Consider the following 15,917-nt stretch of genomic DNA (forward strand, 5'->3'; position numbering starts at 1 on the left):
TGACCTTTGAAACTGTGGTCCCAGCTCTCTTCGTGTCATTGACCAGCTCCTCCTTTGTAGTTCTGGGCTGATTCCTCACATTTCTTATCAGTGATACCCCACGAGGTGAGATCTTGCATGGAGCCCCAGTCTGAGGGAGACTGACAGTCGTCTTTAGCCTCTTCCATTTTCTGACAATTGCTCCAACAGTTGATCTATTTTCACCAAGCTGCTTGGCAATTGCCCCGTAGCCCTTTCCAGCCTTGTGGAGGTCCACAATTTTGTGTATGGTGTCTTTTGACAGCTCTTTGATCTTGCCCATGGTAGTAGTTGGTGTCTGACTGACTGTGGGGTGGACAGGTGTCTTTAAAGAGATCAGGCAGGCGCTACTAAGTTAGATTAATGAGGAGTGGAGTAGAGGTGGACTTTTTAAAGGCACAGTAACAGGTCTTTGAGAGCCAGAATTCTTGCTGTTTCTTAGGTGTTCAAATACTTATGTTCAGCAGTGCAAGACAAATTCTTTAAAAATCATACAATGTGATTTCCTGAATTCTTTTTTAAATTCTGTCTCTGAGTGGGAATGCACCTACAGTGTGAATTTCAGACCCCTCCATGATTTCTAAGTGGGAGACCTTGCAAAATCGCAGGGTGTTCAAATACTTATGTTCCTCACTGTACATACTGTTGTCTGTGTTGGTGCCGATCTTATGGTGCTTATAAATGTAAGGGAACATCTGCTTGTCTGAATTATTGCTTGTTTAATAGAATTACTGCACTATAGGCACTTTTCATCCCTTTGGTTCATACACTGAGGAGATGATATCACTATGATTGAATCACCTTTTAACACAAATTAACAGAAGCCGAGCTGGTTCTGATTCATCAAAACCCATTAAAGGATAAGTTCATCTTTGGGAACATGTTACATGTTCAACCCATTTTTAGGGTGGAACACATAACATGTTCCCATAGCTGCAGCTGCACCCCCCTTCCCTCTGACAGATAGTACGGGGGAACTTCTCCATGTATTATCTGTCAGATTTGAACACAGCGTGGCTGTGCGCGGCGCCGCCCACACGGCCACGTTATTCATTCGTGGACTTCTGTGAATGAATGAACTGCAAGTCCCGACAGCCTTAGCAGCTGTAGACTTGTAGTTTTCAATGAACTACCACGGCGCTGTGGATGCTGTAGTTCATTGAAGCTTCCTGTCAGAATATCTGCTTGATTGTACACCCTGTACGGGAGAGAGACCTGCATGGCATCAGTGATCTACTGATCGTAGGTGAAATGCTTTTTCAGGCTCCTTTGGACAAAAATAATGTAGATTTTTTTTTTCACCTGCAAAAAAATGTGCATTTATTATTTTTGTCCAAAAGGTGAACTTATCCTTTAAGTAGAGTTCCAGTTGTGCGCTTGTTGACCACTTTTACAGAAAGGGGTCACATATTTTTCTGAGTTTTAGATTTTAGTGTTTCACTGTTCACTGGGTGCATTCATGTTTGCTTTGAAGTTGGAGACTCCTGATGGAGAACATTTTTTGGAACACACTTTTTAAATGATTTTGTATGCACATTTTGGGCTTGGTGTCACGACATGGATGTTTTTATTCACAAGTTGAGCACAAAATATGTTAAGTGAAATGTTGTGTGAATATATTGGGGACATATAGTATTGCTCACTATCAATGTTTATAGCACAGTCTCAATCCATTTATATTCTTTCTTTGTTTTGTTTTTTTTTATTAACACATAGTACACATTTCATTTATATATAATTTTTGGACCCATTTATTGATGTATGGGTCGGTACATCTAGTAAATGTCTTAGAGATTGGATTCACTGGATACATTTACCTGGTGATTAACTGAAAAGACTGTTGCATGTATTTAGGCTCTGGACTTTTTTTTATTAATGTCATTGAAATCCGCTTGGGGACCTTGTTGTGTGGTTTGGTTGCTGATGAATTTTTGGACTTGGAACACTAGATACTAAAGGAAATTTTTTTTTTTTTAATTTTTATTTAAGTGGTTATACTTGCCTGCTCTGTGCAGCCATATTGCACAGAGCGGTCCCTTATATCTGTTTTGGAAATCCCCCCGCTGGCACTGTCCGCTCCTCTTTCATGCAGTGTCACCCTTAGCAAACCGTTTGCTGAGGGGGCACCCATGCAGGGTGCTTGCAAGCTGAGCTGTGTGCATATTCATAGATACACACAGCATGGCTTGGCCATTGCCCTCGCTCCCTCCTAACTGGACTTGACTGACAGTAGCAGGAGTCCATTGTTGCCTGTGTCCTCTTTGAGACATCAGATCGAGTTCAACCTGTGTGGGAATGTGGGTGTGCATGTTTGTTTGTCTATACCATTTCCCATATCCCTTTATATTGCGGTCACTAAGATGCCTTTCTAGGAGTTTTTTTTTTTTTTTTTTTAATTTACCTTCCCCACAGACACCACCAACTGTGGAAGGGAGTTTGACAACCTTACCTCTGTGACAGTAAAGAACTCCTTATGTAGTTTAAGGTTAAACCACTCTTCCAAGTTCAATATGTGGCCACATTTCTTTCTAAGTGACCTGAGAATAGTTTCCTGCTTATGCTTGAATCACCATCTTCTCCAGCTTTCTGAGCACTAGTTTTTCTGTAGCTGTTTGGGATCTCCCGCTCACTGATTACACGGTCCCCGTGTCCTCTTCTCCTGCTCCCTGATCACACAACCCCCGGGGTTCCCTCCTCCTGTTCACGCTCCCTGATCCTTTCCCTTTGCTACTGCTTGCTGACCACGAGTGCCCCATCATCCGCTTCTCCTTCCTATTTCACATTTCTTGGAATCCTCTCCTTTTGCTCTGTTCACACAGCCTCTGGCATCCGCTCCTATTGTTCTGGCTTGCTGATCATCTGATCCTCTGGTGTCCTCTCTTCCTTTTCCTGTCCACAGGGTCTGTGTACTCATTGTCCAAATAAATACTCATATCATAGTAGTCCCAATGCCCTAGATACTCACAGTTCTCAGTTCACACAATTCCCCCAGTTGCTCACAGACCACAGTACTCGCAACCCTTGGTGCACACAATGCTTCCCTTGACTCAGTCCATGGTACTCCCAATGCTCCGAGTTACCTACAGCCCTCAGTACACATCATGCTTCCAGTTATTCAGCCCACAGTACTCACAATTCTCCCATTACTCACAGCCCTCAGTACTCTGAATGCTCCCAGTTACTCCCAATGCTCCATGTTGAGTATAGTTCTAAGTTATTCATAGTCCTCAGTACTTACAATGCTCACAGTTACTTGAAGCCCACGGAACTTGCAATGCTCCCAGTTACTCACCGGCACAGTGTCAGCAGAGCCCCCAGTACACTCCAGCTCCAGTAATTCAGTCACAGTCCTGCTGCTCCTGATTCAAAGCACCACCGTTCACTGCTGGAGTCCTGATGCACTCCACTTCCACTCTACTCTGCACGGCTCCTGCTACCCAGCCTCACAATGTTCCCGCTTAGCATTTTCTCAGTGTGTCTGGTCTGTTCCCACTCAGCGTCTTCTTTGCATGTCCACTCTGTCACAGGTTTGGTACACAACTGTTGTAAATGGTTGCTGAAGCGGTTTACAACCTGCCATTAAGTTTTGCCTGTGTTTTTGGGCTTCAGTATATTTTAGTGCATGATATATTCAACTCTATTGTGTAAATAAACTTTTTAGATCATAACTTTTTTTAATTTTGAGATTTCCACATGAATTGAGCAAGCATACTTGCCATAATAGGATAGATCCGAAATGTTAATTTACAGAATGCCATAATTTTTTTCTTCCTTTTGGCTTTATCTTTTGTTTTTGCCAACTGCTCATTAGCATGTTTTTTTTTTTTTTTCTTCTTGTCATGTACCCTGTTAGGTCCTTGATGTACAGTGAAGCAAACAGGCGAGAAACCTTTACATCATGGCCTCATGTTGGTTACAGGTGGGCTCAACCAGATCCCATGGCTCAAGCAGGTTTTTATCATCAGGTAAGGTGGTTAAACTGTTTACACTATAAACCTCAAACTGCATGGACTAATTGGCTCTCATGCACAGAGTTTAGAAACAGTAGGACCCCTAAGGTGTTGCACAACAGGGCTGCTACAGTGATTATGCTCCTCATAACATCTGAATATAAAGTAGCATTTCAGTTCTGATCTTGCAGAGCTTTGCACAGTCCAATTAACCTTTTGCCCTCCAGAATTTACCCCCTTCTTGACCAGGCAAATTTTTGCGATACGGCGCTGCATTACTTTAACAATTTTCGCTAAGTTTTCCACACAGGTTACAATTTGATTGTACAATCTGTTAGATCTGCTAAAGATTATGTAGTGCAAGGACGTGTCAGATTGGAGACTAATTTGTTAGATCACGTAGGTGTTCATATTATGTAGCTTTGGAAAATCTAAAGTTGATTGTCCAATAATTGTTGAGAAAAAAACATCTAACATCTGAAAAGATGCATAATAAATTACTCACCTAAGTCAATAAATGAGTGCATAGAATGTGTAAGCATGCAGCTGCCCTAATAGTAAATAATGCAATAATCTCCTCATGAGCCAATGATGAATAAAAGCAGCAGAAAAAAAATTATAATTTAACACAGTAAATATACACAAATATTTAGTTAATTTGCCATAAGTCCAACAACAGAAAAATGAAAATTGTGATGAAGTGCAAAGTCCTTATTGATCCACTGAAATCACCATGTGAACAACATAACAATAATTTCCAATACACTGCACTTCGATATCACTACGTACTCCAAAGGAAAGCCTCCTCCAATTCAGTAGCACTCACCAGATATTGTGGTCCATCCAAATCTGATAGGCAATAGCGCTTATGGTGAGTGGCAGCGTAGTACAGATCATCAGTTAACAAGCCCTTCATCAATTAGAGACTGATATGATGGCGGGACATCTTCCAAACTATTACACTCTGTAATCAAGGAAAGATGTAAAAGGAAACTTATAGCGTGAATCCATTAAAAAATATTTATTGGGTAGAAAGTATCGCACTCACATGAAATAAATGAAAGCATGCCAAAATATCCACAATAACCGTTAAGGGTATGTGTATATCTCATGAAGCGAGTGTCTCACCCAATCCTCCTCGCTGCACACGAGCGATACTTCACTTCCAGCAGGGGGATGTAAGGTGGATGCCTAATTACAAAATGTCGTGCGGCCCGACCCTCTCACGTGTTTCGTTGCACTACTTATTCTGTAATGAGGAATCCACCTTACTTCCCCTTCCAGAAGTGATGTATTGCTCGCGTGCAGCGAGGAGGATCGGGTGAGACGCTCACTTCATGTGATACTTTCAGCGTGATACTTTCTACCCAATAAATGTTTTTTAATGGATTCACGCTATGAGTTTCCTTTTATATCTTTCCTTGATTACGGAGTGTAATAGTTTGGAGGATGTCCTACCATCATATCAGTCTCTAATTGATGAAGGGCTTTTTGATTGATGATCTGTACTACGCTGCAACTCACCATAAGCGCTATTGCCTATCAGATTTGGATGGGCCATGATTTCTGGTGAGTGCTACTGAACTGGGGGAGGCTTTCCTCTGGAGCATGTGGTGATATTTGAGTGCACTTTACTCAATCAATTATTATGTTGTTCACGTGGTGATTTTGGTTGATCAATAAGCACTTCATAACAATTTTCATTTTTCAGTTGATGGACTTATGTCAAATGATTTAAATATTTGTGTATATTTACAGTGTTATATTTTGTATCCTATTTTCACTTTTCACTTTTTTTTTTTGCCCTGCTTTTAGTCATCTTTTCTCTATTGATAATAGTTTGCCTTTTTTTTTTACAAGCCGTTTAATTTCTTTATCAAGATTTTCCTTCATTCAGGATATCTTCTACATGCTGCTGAGCTGGGCTTTCATCCACAGCGCTGCCCTGGAAGTCATATCAGGACCCTGCTGGGTCAAAGATTGTGGGACCTGCCTGGACTCTGTCCTTTGGGCACTTGACTCTGCCAGTGGCACTTTGCAGACCTTCGAATACTGTTAGCAAGAGTGTTTTCAGATTTAGAGTGTCTCTACCAATCTAGTCTGAGGGCTCCTAATGAGTTGCACCTTTTCCACTAAACAGTGGGAGCTGCTGTGTTATTGGTAACATTAATTTCCACTTTGCTTCCCTATTCTGTCACTTTCAGTGGAAAGTCTCTGTACCACTGCTGCAACACAGCACCACTTATTGAATGTAGATGATGCTACATACAGTGCACCCAGAAAGTATTCACAGTGCTTAACTTTTGCCACATTTTGTTGTTACAGCTTTATTCCAAAATGGATTAAATTCATTCTACAAATCGTCTACAAACAATACCCCATAATGACAATGTGAAAGAAGTTTGTTTTGAAATCATTGCAATTTATTAAAAATAAAAAACAAAAAAAAACCAAAAAAACAAAAACACCTGTACATAAGTATCCACAGCCTTTGCTCATTACTTTGTTCAAGCAGCTTTAGCACCAGATTACAGCCTCAAGCTGTTTTGAATATGATGCTAGAAGCTTGGCACACCTATTTTTGGGCAATTTCTCTCTTTCTTCTTTGCAGTACCTCTCAAGCTCCATCAGGTTGAATGGGGAGAGTTGGTGCACAGCCATTTTCCGATCTCTACAGAGATGTTCAAGTCTGGGCTCTGGCTGGATCACTCCAGGACATTCAGAGTTTACTTTGTAGTATGACACTTTGCTGAATCTCTGTAAGATAGAATGCACTGCTGTCAAAGAAGAGTGAGGGTTTGTGTGAGCATTAATATTACATCATTTGCAAATAAGCCGATTTTGTGTTTGGTAGAAGCTATGTGGAATCCTGTAAGCAGTGATGTTGACCTAATGTGTTCAGCAAGGGGTTCTATAGCCAAGTTAAAAATTAGGTATGACAAGGGGCAACCCTGACGTGTTCCGTTCGTTATCTGGAACGGTGTTGAGATCATTTCAGCTATATACACTTGAGCTGATGAGTTGGAAAATAGTGCCATAATGACAGAAATGATTCTATGGTTGAACCCAAATTTAATAAGCACTGCTCTTAGATAGACCCAATGAACCCTATCGAACGCCTTTTCTGCGCCCAAATATTGGAACAGATATCTAGATCTTTCTGCAACATGGATTATATTAACCTCCTAGTGGCATCTGTAGTTTGGTGACCTTTGATAAAGCCAGCTTGATCCTTGTTTATTAACCAATTCAATACTGGGCAATTTTACACCTTCCTGCCCAGGCCAGTTTTCAGGTTTCAGCGCTCTCACACTTTGAATGAGAATTGCGCGGTCATACAACATTGTACCCAAACTAAAATTTTATCATTTTCTTCACACAACTAGAGCTTTCTTGTGGTGATATTTAATCACCACTGGGGTTTTTATTTTTTGCTAAATTAACAAAAAAAGACCAAAAATTTTGAAAAAAAAAAGTTTTTCTTTGTTTCTGTTATAAAAGTTTGCAAATAAATAATTGTTCTTTTATAAATTTAGGCCGAGATGTATTCTGCTACATGTCTTTGGTGAAAATAACCCAAATTAGGATGTATTTTTTAGTTTGTAGGAAAGTTATAGAGTTCACAAACTATGGTATAGATCTAAATATTGATCAATCCTGAAGTACTGACAGCCAATCTAATTTCTTGAGGTCCAAGAATGTCAGAACAGTACAGATATCCCCCAAATGACCCCTTTTTGCAAAGTAGACAGTCCGACGTATTTCATAAGAGGCATGGTGAGTTTTTTGAAGTTGTATTTTTTTTTGTCGTAATTTTTCAGAAAATTTAAAAAATTAGTTTCACTATTTTTTTTTTTTTTTTTTTTTTTACATATTGTCACCAGTGCAGTACAGCGTCGTCATATAACTGGCATGGCGGTGATCAGGGACACTGACTGGTGACAAAAAAAAATAAAAAAATATATAATTTTTTTTCATACTATTTTTTATTAAATTTTTTTTTCTTTTTTTTAAGATTTTTTTTTCATATTTCACTATGACCAAAGTAGTACAATGTTACCATAGTAACATTGTACTACTTTGGGGAAGTGATCAGTATTTTTTTTTTTTTTTTTTTACACAATTAGAATTACTTTGCTATAAGCAAGCATTTACCTGAATGACATCGATTTTGTTTTTTTTTTTGTGCTTAGCTGTGATTTGGCCACAGCTAATCACATGACGTGCATGTGATTAGCTGTGACCATTCACAGCTAGGCAGTAGTATACAATGGATAGCATGAATGAAGCCATCCATTGTATACAACTGTCATGTGACCTGCTGTGATTGGTCACAGCAGGTCACATGGTACCGCCAACGGGGCCGATACTGAGATCTGTCATCGGCCATGTCCGGGGTACACGGCCGGTTACAGATCGCGCCGCTCTGCAGGAACGCAATCTGCTCATGTGCGGGAGGATGCCATATGGCGTCCACCCGGAACGCTGATGACATTTGCCGCCCGCCATTCGGCCATAGGGCGGGCGGCAAATGGTTAAGGAAGGCATTATGTGCATTAATCTAGGGCAGGGGTGGGCAACTGTGGCCCTCCAGCTGTTGTAGAACTAAAAGTCTCATGAGGCATTGCAAAACTGACAGTTACAAGCATGACTCCCTAAGGCAGAGGCATGATGGGACTTGTAGTTCACCAACAGCTGGAGGGCCACAATTGCCCACCCCTGATATAGGGGATCTTTGCTTTCATGCGTTGATCTCTAAGGCACAAGGCCATAGCTTTCCCTGCCTTTTTGCTAGTGGAATAAGAAGTAGCTTTAAATTTACGATGAGTTTTCTCAAAGGAGTCGAGTAGTAAAGCTCTGAGTTCTTGTCTTAGAGCTAACAATTTTAGTTTGATTATAGCTGGAAACCGTTTTATTGTGTCTCTGTGGTATTATTTGCATTAATGATCTCATCAATGCGCTGCATCCTCGTCTTTTTTTAGCCAGAGAGCCTACACTTATCAAGACCCCTTGGATGAACACCTTATGGGCTGTCAAAGTAGCAGGATTGTCCACTGATCCAGTATTGTGTTGGAAGAAGTCGGAAAGTTGTTGGATTACTTTTCGCATATGGGGAAGATTGCAAGATTAATGCATACTTTGACAAAATTTAGTGGGCCTTGATGTGGCATTGGTGATGGTGGTTGGTGCGTGATAAGGCCACGTAATAGGGTCTATGGAAGAAGCAGAGATTAGTTGTAAAAGCCACTTGTCAACCAATAAATATTAAATTCCAGAATGAGTTGTGTGATGTAGAGAAAAAGGTGTAGTCTCTCTCATTAGGATAATGGCATCTCCACACATCGTAAAGATCATTGGACATTAAAAATGTTTGCATCGAAGTGGTGTGCTTCTTTTTACAGTTGGATGTGCCCATATTTTAATCGGGGGGGCAACGTTGAAGTCGCCACAGAGAATTAGTGACCCCTGTTGCAGCTTGTGGATTTTTATCTGAAGCTTGTTAAGGGAGTGGATTTGTGGAGTGTTTGGAGCATAGATGCAAGCTAGGTACATTTGATATCATTCAAGGTGCAGGTCAGGATGATGTAGCGACCATTAGGGTCTGTAACTTGCTCATGTAATTGGAATGACATGCTGTGTCTGATAGGCACTAGAATTTTCTTCTGTGGGCAGCTTGCCAGGTATATATATGGGAAGTCTTTGCAAGTGGGGGTGGCAGAGTCCTTGTAGTGCGTCTCCTGAATCATAGCATGTCGCTATGTAATTCTTGTGCAGATAACCATAGGGAAGCACACTTCGCAGGATGATTCAGCCCTTTGGCTTTCAATGAAAGAATTTTAATAGCCATGTGTAGTGAGGTGTAGATGAAGAGGTCAAGAAGGTCTCTCTTCTCTGTTGTCCACTCCCTAAATACACTGTTTTTGGATCTCCCAATTGTCTTTAAAATAAAATCCTGTGCCAGGATTATTGCATTTACTATAATATCAGTTTCTTGACCTACATTTAGGAGCACAGGTCCCACTCTCCTGTGTTGTGTGATCTACTCCCAAGCACCACTGTTTTACAGTATTGAAATATTTTTTTTTTGGCAGTATTACCCAATTGTCTCAGATTAACTAAATACTCACTGAACTTCAAAAACAAGTAGAGTAGTAGTAGAGTAGAGTAGTAGAGTAGGTACAAAAATCCTGTGCAGCAGCATTGCAATATAATTTTTTTTTTTTATACTTCAACTGCAGCTCATCTTTAAAGGGTTCATGTGATCTGCACAATAAACCAGTGTTCCTTTTCTTTGTAGGTATAAGATTCTACTTTAACTTGATTTTTTTTTTCATTTATATTTTGACAGCCAGCATCCTCAGGAGATGATCGTGCAATGTGTTTTACTTGTAGTGTATGTTTAGTCTGTTGGGAACCTACTGATGAACCTTGGTAAGTTAAATCTTGGTTGTGTGTGTGTTTTTGTTTTTTTCTTCCCTTTTTCTTTTAATATGGGCATTGCTGGCACTACAATACCTCCCATAGAATCTGAGAATTTTTATTTTTTTACTGTTACCATTTTTAATGTGTATAGTGTTTAGCATGTTTTTGGTTTCTGTTAAATTTGGTATCAATGTGAAATTCTAAATCTAAATCTCACAAAGCTACCAACTTTCATAAACATTCAATACTGTGCTGTGTTAGTGCTGTGCTAACAAATCACCCAAAGTGCAAATATAATCAAAAGTGTAAATTACGATGAGAAATGTATATAGTTATACTATAACATGTAATAGCTCTCAAATTGGAATCCAAAAAGTTGGACTTCTCTTTGCTATTGAAAATCTTAACTATTAATTGAGGATCAACTAATTAGAGGCATGTTGATTTCATTTTTGAAACCAGCAAGTAGTTAAATGGGTTTATTGTACTTTGGCATATTTTCCCATATCTATTGTAGTAATGATTTAAAGCAAGTCAATTTCCTTTAGTTAAGGAAATATGAAAAATTGGTATGTTGCTGTTTCATACGCAGCCAGCAGATGTAGTTCTTGGCTTTTTCACATTTTCTAATTTTTCGTCTGCTGTTTGAAGAAAAAAAAAAAAGTCCGCTTTTTACGGAGCTCTGTAGCTCCATTTAACCACTTTAAGAGCAGGCCTTTTCTGACACTTTTTGTTTATATGTAAAAATCAGTATTTTTGGCTGGAAAATTACTTAGAATACCCATACATTAAATATTTGTGAAGTAGAGGTCCTGGAGAATTAAATGGTGGGTTTTGCTAATTGTTTGTCAAATGGTATTTATGCAGCGGTTTTTCAAACGCATTGTTTTATTTCCTGGGGAAAAAGCACCTGTTTTTAGTTTTAATGCAAAAAAAAAACACAATATACTACAAGTTGTTTGATAAAATATATAAGGTGATGTTACACTGAGTAAATAGATACACAATATGTGACGCTTTAACAATGCGCAAGCCCGTGCAACGGTGACAAACTACATAAATTTTTATCATGCATAAGCAACGCTTTAAAAGTCTTTACATTTTACCAGTTTAGATTTAAACAGGAGGTCTGGTGCAAGAATTGATGCCCATGATCTGATGTTCAGTGATACCTCATGTGTGGTGCGGTTGATGTATACTTATGCGTGTGGAACTGATGCTTGTGCATCAGGTACTCTTTACTGAAAGATCTGAGGTCTATTAGACCCTAGATCTCTTCTCTGCCATTCACAGCATCTGATCACACTAAGATCTGTGTGATCAGATGCTTTCCAAATTTAAAAATGGCGCTGTTTACATCTGGTGAAACCAGAAGTTATGAATGCTCACCGCTTCCAGTATCTGAGACCATAGAGATGATCGTAGCCATTCCGGTCACCGATCAGCTCTTTAGTCAGCTGGCGGATGATGCCATGCAAGGAATTCCCTAGCTTGGTAGATCTCAAGCCCAGCCTAGATATTGGGGAAGTTTTTGTTCTCCCCTATCACTGGGAAGTGATAGTGACATATTTGACCCTCTCTTTCAAATACTTGATTTCACTTTCCCTTTATTTCTTAATATTCACAGTGTATCTGGGATCAGGCTCCCTTTACAGCACGCTGTGCTTCTTGGGACCTCAACGTGGTTCTCTCTGCCCCACAGAAACATCCTTTTGTACCCATCAGGGATATCCTCTTGAATGACCTCTCTTGCAAAGTGGCCTTGGTTGCTATAACGTCTGCTACACATATGTCTGCTTGCCCTTGTTTTTGACCTGTTGGCACAGTGCTGCTTGCCTAGCTGATGTCCACACTTCTCATTCATTGTTTGGGGCTTTTCCTGGTTCTATGAATGCTCAGCCTGTGTCCTGTACTGTACAAGTCAGAAATTTGACTTATCTGTAAATTCCATTTCATGAAATACTGTACCGGGCACCAGCCACCATCCCTTCTTTTCCCAGGTTACTCTGCATAGCTTTCTTCAAAACTGACAACTCAAAGCATCATTTCACCCTACAGGTGGAAGTTCTGCTTTTTGAGCGCACTTGCCAATCATGCGTGGGTCATCGTGTAACTGGTTTTGGTATACCCGAACAGCATGAAAGAGATCAGAGATCACCGGGGTTCAGAGGCATTTAAAAAAATAATTACCTAGCAAGACTAAATAACTAAATGTCAACGAAAATGTAGAAAAATATAATAAAACAAATGTCACTGTAAAATCACAAGCTTGGCCTACTTTAAAAATGGACAGTGTCAGTACGGCAGTGGACAGTGTCAGTCAGTAGGGCAGTGGACGGCGTCAATAGTTTTTTTTTTTTTTTTTTAAATATTTTTCACAAATTCTTTAGGAGCCCTGTTGAAAGGGGAGCACGTGGGGAAAGGGCCAGGCAGCAGAAAAAAGGAGGAACAGGGATGAGAGGGCAGTGGGTAAGGCATTTACTAAAACCTATCCCCTGGATTTTCATCCTGTAGCAGCTGTACGCTAGTGGGAGGGTGAGAAGGAGATGCTAGCTTTCAGCTGCTCCAGGAGGACCATAAAGGGGATTGTAGTAAGGCAGGTATTTTAAAAATTTGAACTCCAAGTGGCTGGGGATTGGGATTTTTCTGCCCTCCAAGCTGCCCTCCCTAGCTTTTTGCTGTGAATTCAGATTTTTAAAATACCTGTCCATGGGAAGGAAGGGGATGGTGGGCTGGTAGGGGGTTAAGAGGACACTGCTGTTAGGGGGAAAAGGGGAGAGAAGACATTGTGGGGGGGGAGAGGGGTCACTGCTATGGGGGAAAGTGGGAGCAGAGGATGCAACTGTAGGGGGGTGATATGAAGGGCAGTAGAGGACACTGCTATATGGGTGGCCCTGTCCAAATCAGTTTCCTGTGCTCTTCACCCCCCCAGTGGTGTCCTCTGCCCCCCCTTTCCCCCTTAGCAGTGACCTCTGGCCCTTCCACCCCCCAGCAATGTCCTCTTTCCCCCAGCCTCCTCTGCTGCTGTCATCCTTGCACAGCATGACTTAGGACAGAGGGCGGGAGGAGCTGGCCAAATGAACTTTTCATATTAACAAGCTGGTAATTGGTTGCTAGTACAGTCCTCTGTCCTGGGCCGTGCTGTCTTCCGCTCTGCAATGTGCACTGACGATGACAGCAGCAGAGGAGGCTGGGGAAAGAGGGGGAGAAGACATTACTGGGGGTGAAGGGGGCCAGATGTCACTGCTATGGGGGAGAGGAGGGACAGAGAACACTACTGGGAGGTGATGTGCAGAGGACATTTGGTCTGCTCCTCCTCCCGTCCTCAGTCCTGAGCCGTGCTGTCTTCTGCTCTTCGCTTTTCACTGAGGATGACCTCGGCAGAGGAGGCTAGGGGAAGGGGGGGGGGACATGTTTGCGGTCTGTCACCTGCCCGCGGTCGGCAGGTAGACCGCAATCGGGGGGTTGCCGACCCCTGGCCTACAGTATTTGTGGTTGCTGACTTTTATTATTTCTCAGACTGAAGCTCCTCTTTAAGTAGTAGAGTTGTAAGAGAGCCACCAAGGGGCTGTGTCATCAAAAGCTTTGCCATTGTGCATTCACCTGAAGCCTATAAGCCAAGGTCTGTGTCCTCAGCCTGTGTCCCCTATACTGTACTGCAATGTATGGAATTTACAGGTAGGATTTTTTTTTTTTTTTTGCTGTGTGTGGGGGGAGATTTCCTTTTACTTCCTGTCCCAAATCCAAAACAAAGTGTGAGGAGCTCCCTCCAAAGTAAGGGAATCCCTGATTTTCTTTGTATTCCTGTTTTGCTGATAATTCTAAATTCATTTTTTTTTTCTTTTACTTTACTACTATCAGTGCGATAAATTAAATAGGACAAATAGAAAGTTTGAATCTCCCTAATGGGGACACAAACTAAAATAAAATATGGCCATTTTAATCCCTCTCTATTCTATAAGAGAAAAATATTGACCTTTTTAAACATGCTAGTTGCCTGGCTGCTATGCTGAGCCACTGGCTTCAAAACTTTGTCATTGACCTAAAGCAAGAATGCAGACAAAATCATAAGTCACAAATCCTTATATGCCTATTTTCTCATGGCAGTTGGTAAGCTATCATTTTAGGTGGTTTCCGCATTAGCTAAGTCCATGTTTCTCTCATGACATATTTGTTGAATTTCTCAGTAGCTGTGTAGCCCTGTGCCACTTGCATGTCTGAACACTTTTCCAGTCTTCTGACGTGTAGTATTTTTGACTGATGTCTGAAATGGCAAAGAATCCGAATGGCTCACAGGCAATATTGGCTTTAAGAATGGCTTTGTGATCATTTTAGATAAATTACCGTGCACTATATTTTTAAATTTTTTTGCAGTTTTTTCAGATATCCTGGTTATTTAAGAGTAGTTATCAAGAGTCTATTATAGGGGTAGAGAAGCTGTTTTTGCTGACCCCTTCTTTAAAATATTATTCCTGGACAGTCTCTGGCATCAACAGTTTGAGTCACTGACCTGGAAAAAGTGTGCAGCAAGTGAGATCATAATGTCTGCATATTTGGCTTCAGTAAGTGACTCGAACAACCAGCATTTTTAGGGTAGCAACAGCATCTCGGTATTTCCCCCCCATAACACTTTTTTGCTAGACATTTTATATTCCTCTACTAAACATGCAGTATCTGGAGGACTATTTATTATAAACAGAAACTTACGCATTTATCTTATTAATTTTAACTTAGAACTATATGTACTGTGTTGTAGCTGTCCTTTTCCAAAAACCTTTTTGCTTCTTCTTTGCAGGTCAGAACATGAGAGGCATTCTCCAAATTGTCCGTTTGTGAAGGGTGAACACACTCAGAATGTACCCCTCTCTGTCACTCTTGCCACATGTCCTGCCCAGTTCCCTTGCACAGATGGCACTGATCGAATAACCTGTTTTGGGGTGGGGAATTGTCCTCACTTTCTAGCTGCAGCAACAAAGAGAGGCAAAGTTTGTGTCTGGGATGCCTCGAAACTTATGAAGGTATTAGCCTTTTTATAAACAATATGTTCTACAAGTGCCAAAGTACTATTTTCTTGTAATTCATCTTACAAACTCTTTTTAGGTGCACTTAAAATTTGAGGTAAACCCATATGACCCTGTTATCGTGCAGCTCTTAGTTCTCTCTGGAGATTCCAATACCACAGTAGAGCCTGCGAGGCCGACTTTGGCATGGTTAGAAGGTTCATCCAGCTGTTCTGATATCCCAAAATTAGAAGGTGACAGGTAAGACTGCACACGATAAATATGATGGTGACTTTCTGCTTCTCCCTTTCACTTTCTCTTCTGAACTGGAAAATCGAAGGAAGACTCTAATTTTAGCTTACATGGACTTTTATGCACCACTGGAGGGCTTCGTTTTAAGGGAAGTCTCACTGTGCGATGCATACTAGCACATTCTAACATTGCCTTGCAGGGGGAAACTTTTTTTTTTGGTTTTTCTTTCATCACTTTACTAAAGCTTTAACCTCTGCTTTCAAAATTTGTCATC

The 15,917-nt window shown here is 40.8% G+C and overlaps 1 protein-coding gene across 1 annotated transcript in view; it reads left to right on the plus strand.

The window, feature by feature from the left end:
* Positions 1–15,917, plus strand: part of LOC149427073 (dual E2 ubiquitin-conjugating enzyme/E3 ubiquitin-protein ligase BIRC6-like) — a gene marked incomplete at both ends in the record, with an annotated part of 45,943 nt that overhangs the window by 11,182 nt on the left and 18,844 nt on the right. The window contains 4 exons of the mRNA XM_089668287.1: positions 3,872–3,983; positions 10,318–10,400; positions 15,187–15,409; positions 15,492–15,652. Coding sequence (XP_089524413.1) covers positions 3,872–3,983; positions 10,318–10,400; positions 15,187–15,409; positions 15,492–15,652 — 579 coding nt within the window. The remainder of the gene's footprint in view (positions 1–3,871; positions 3,984–10,317; positions 10,401–15,186; positions 15,410–15,491; positions 15,653–15,917) is intronic.

The sequence above is a fragment of the Staurois parvus genome, unplaced genomic scaffold, assembly GCF_062004578.1.
Source record: "Staurois parvus isolate SC_StPar_1 unplaced genomic scaffold, SC_StPar_1.0 ptg004067l, whole genome shotgun sequence".
Taxonomy (NCBI): Eukaryota; Metazoa; Chordata; class Amphibia; order Anura; family Ranidae; genus Staurois; species Staurois parvus.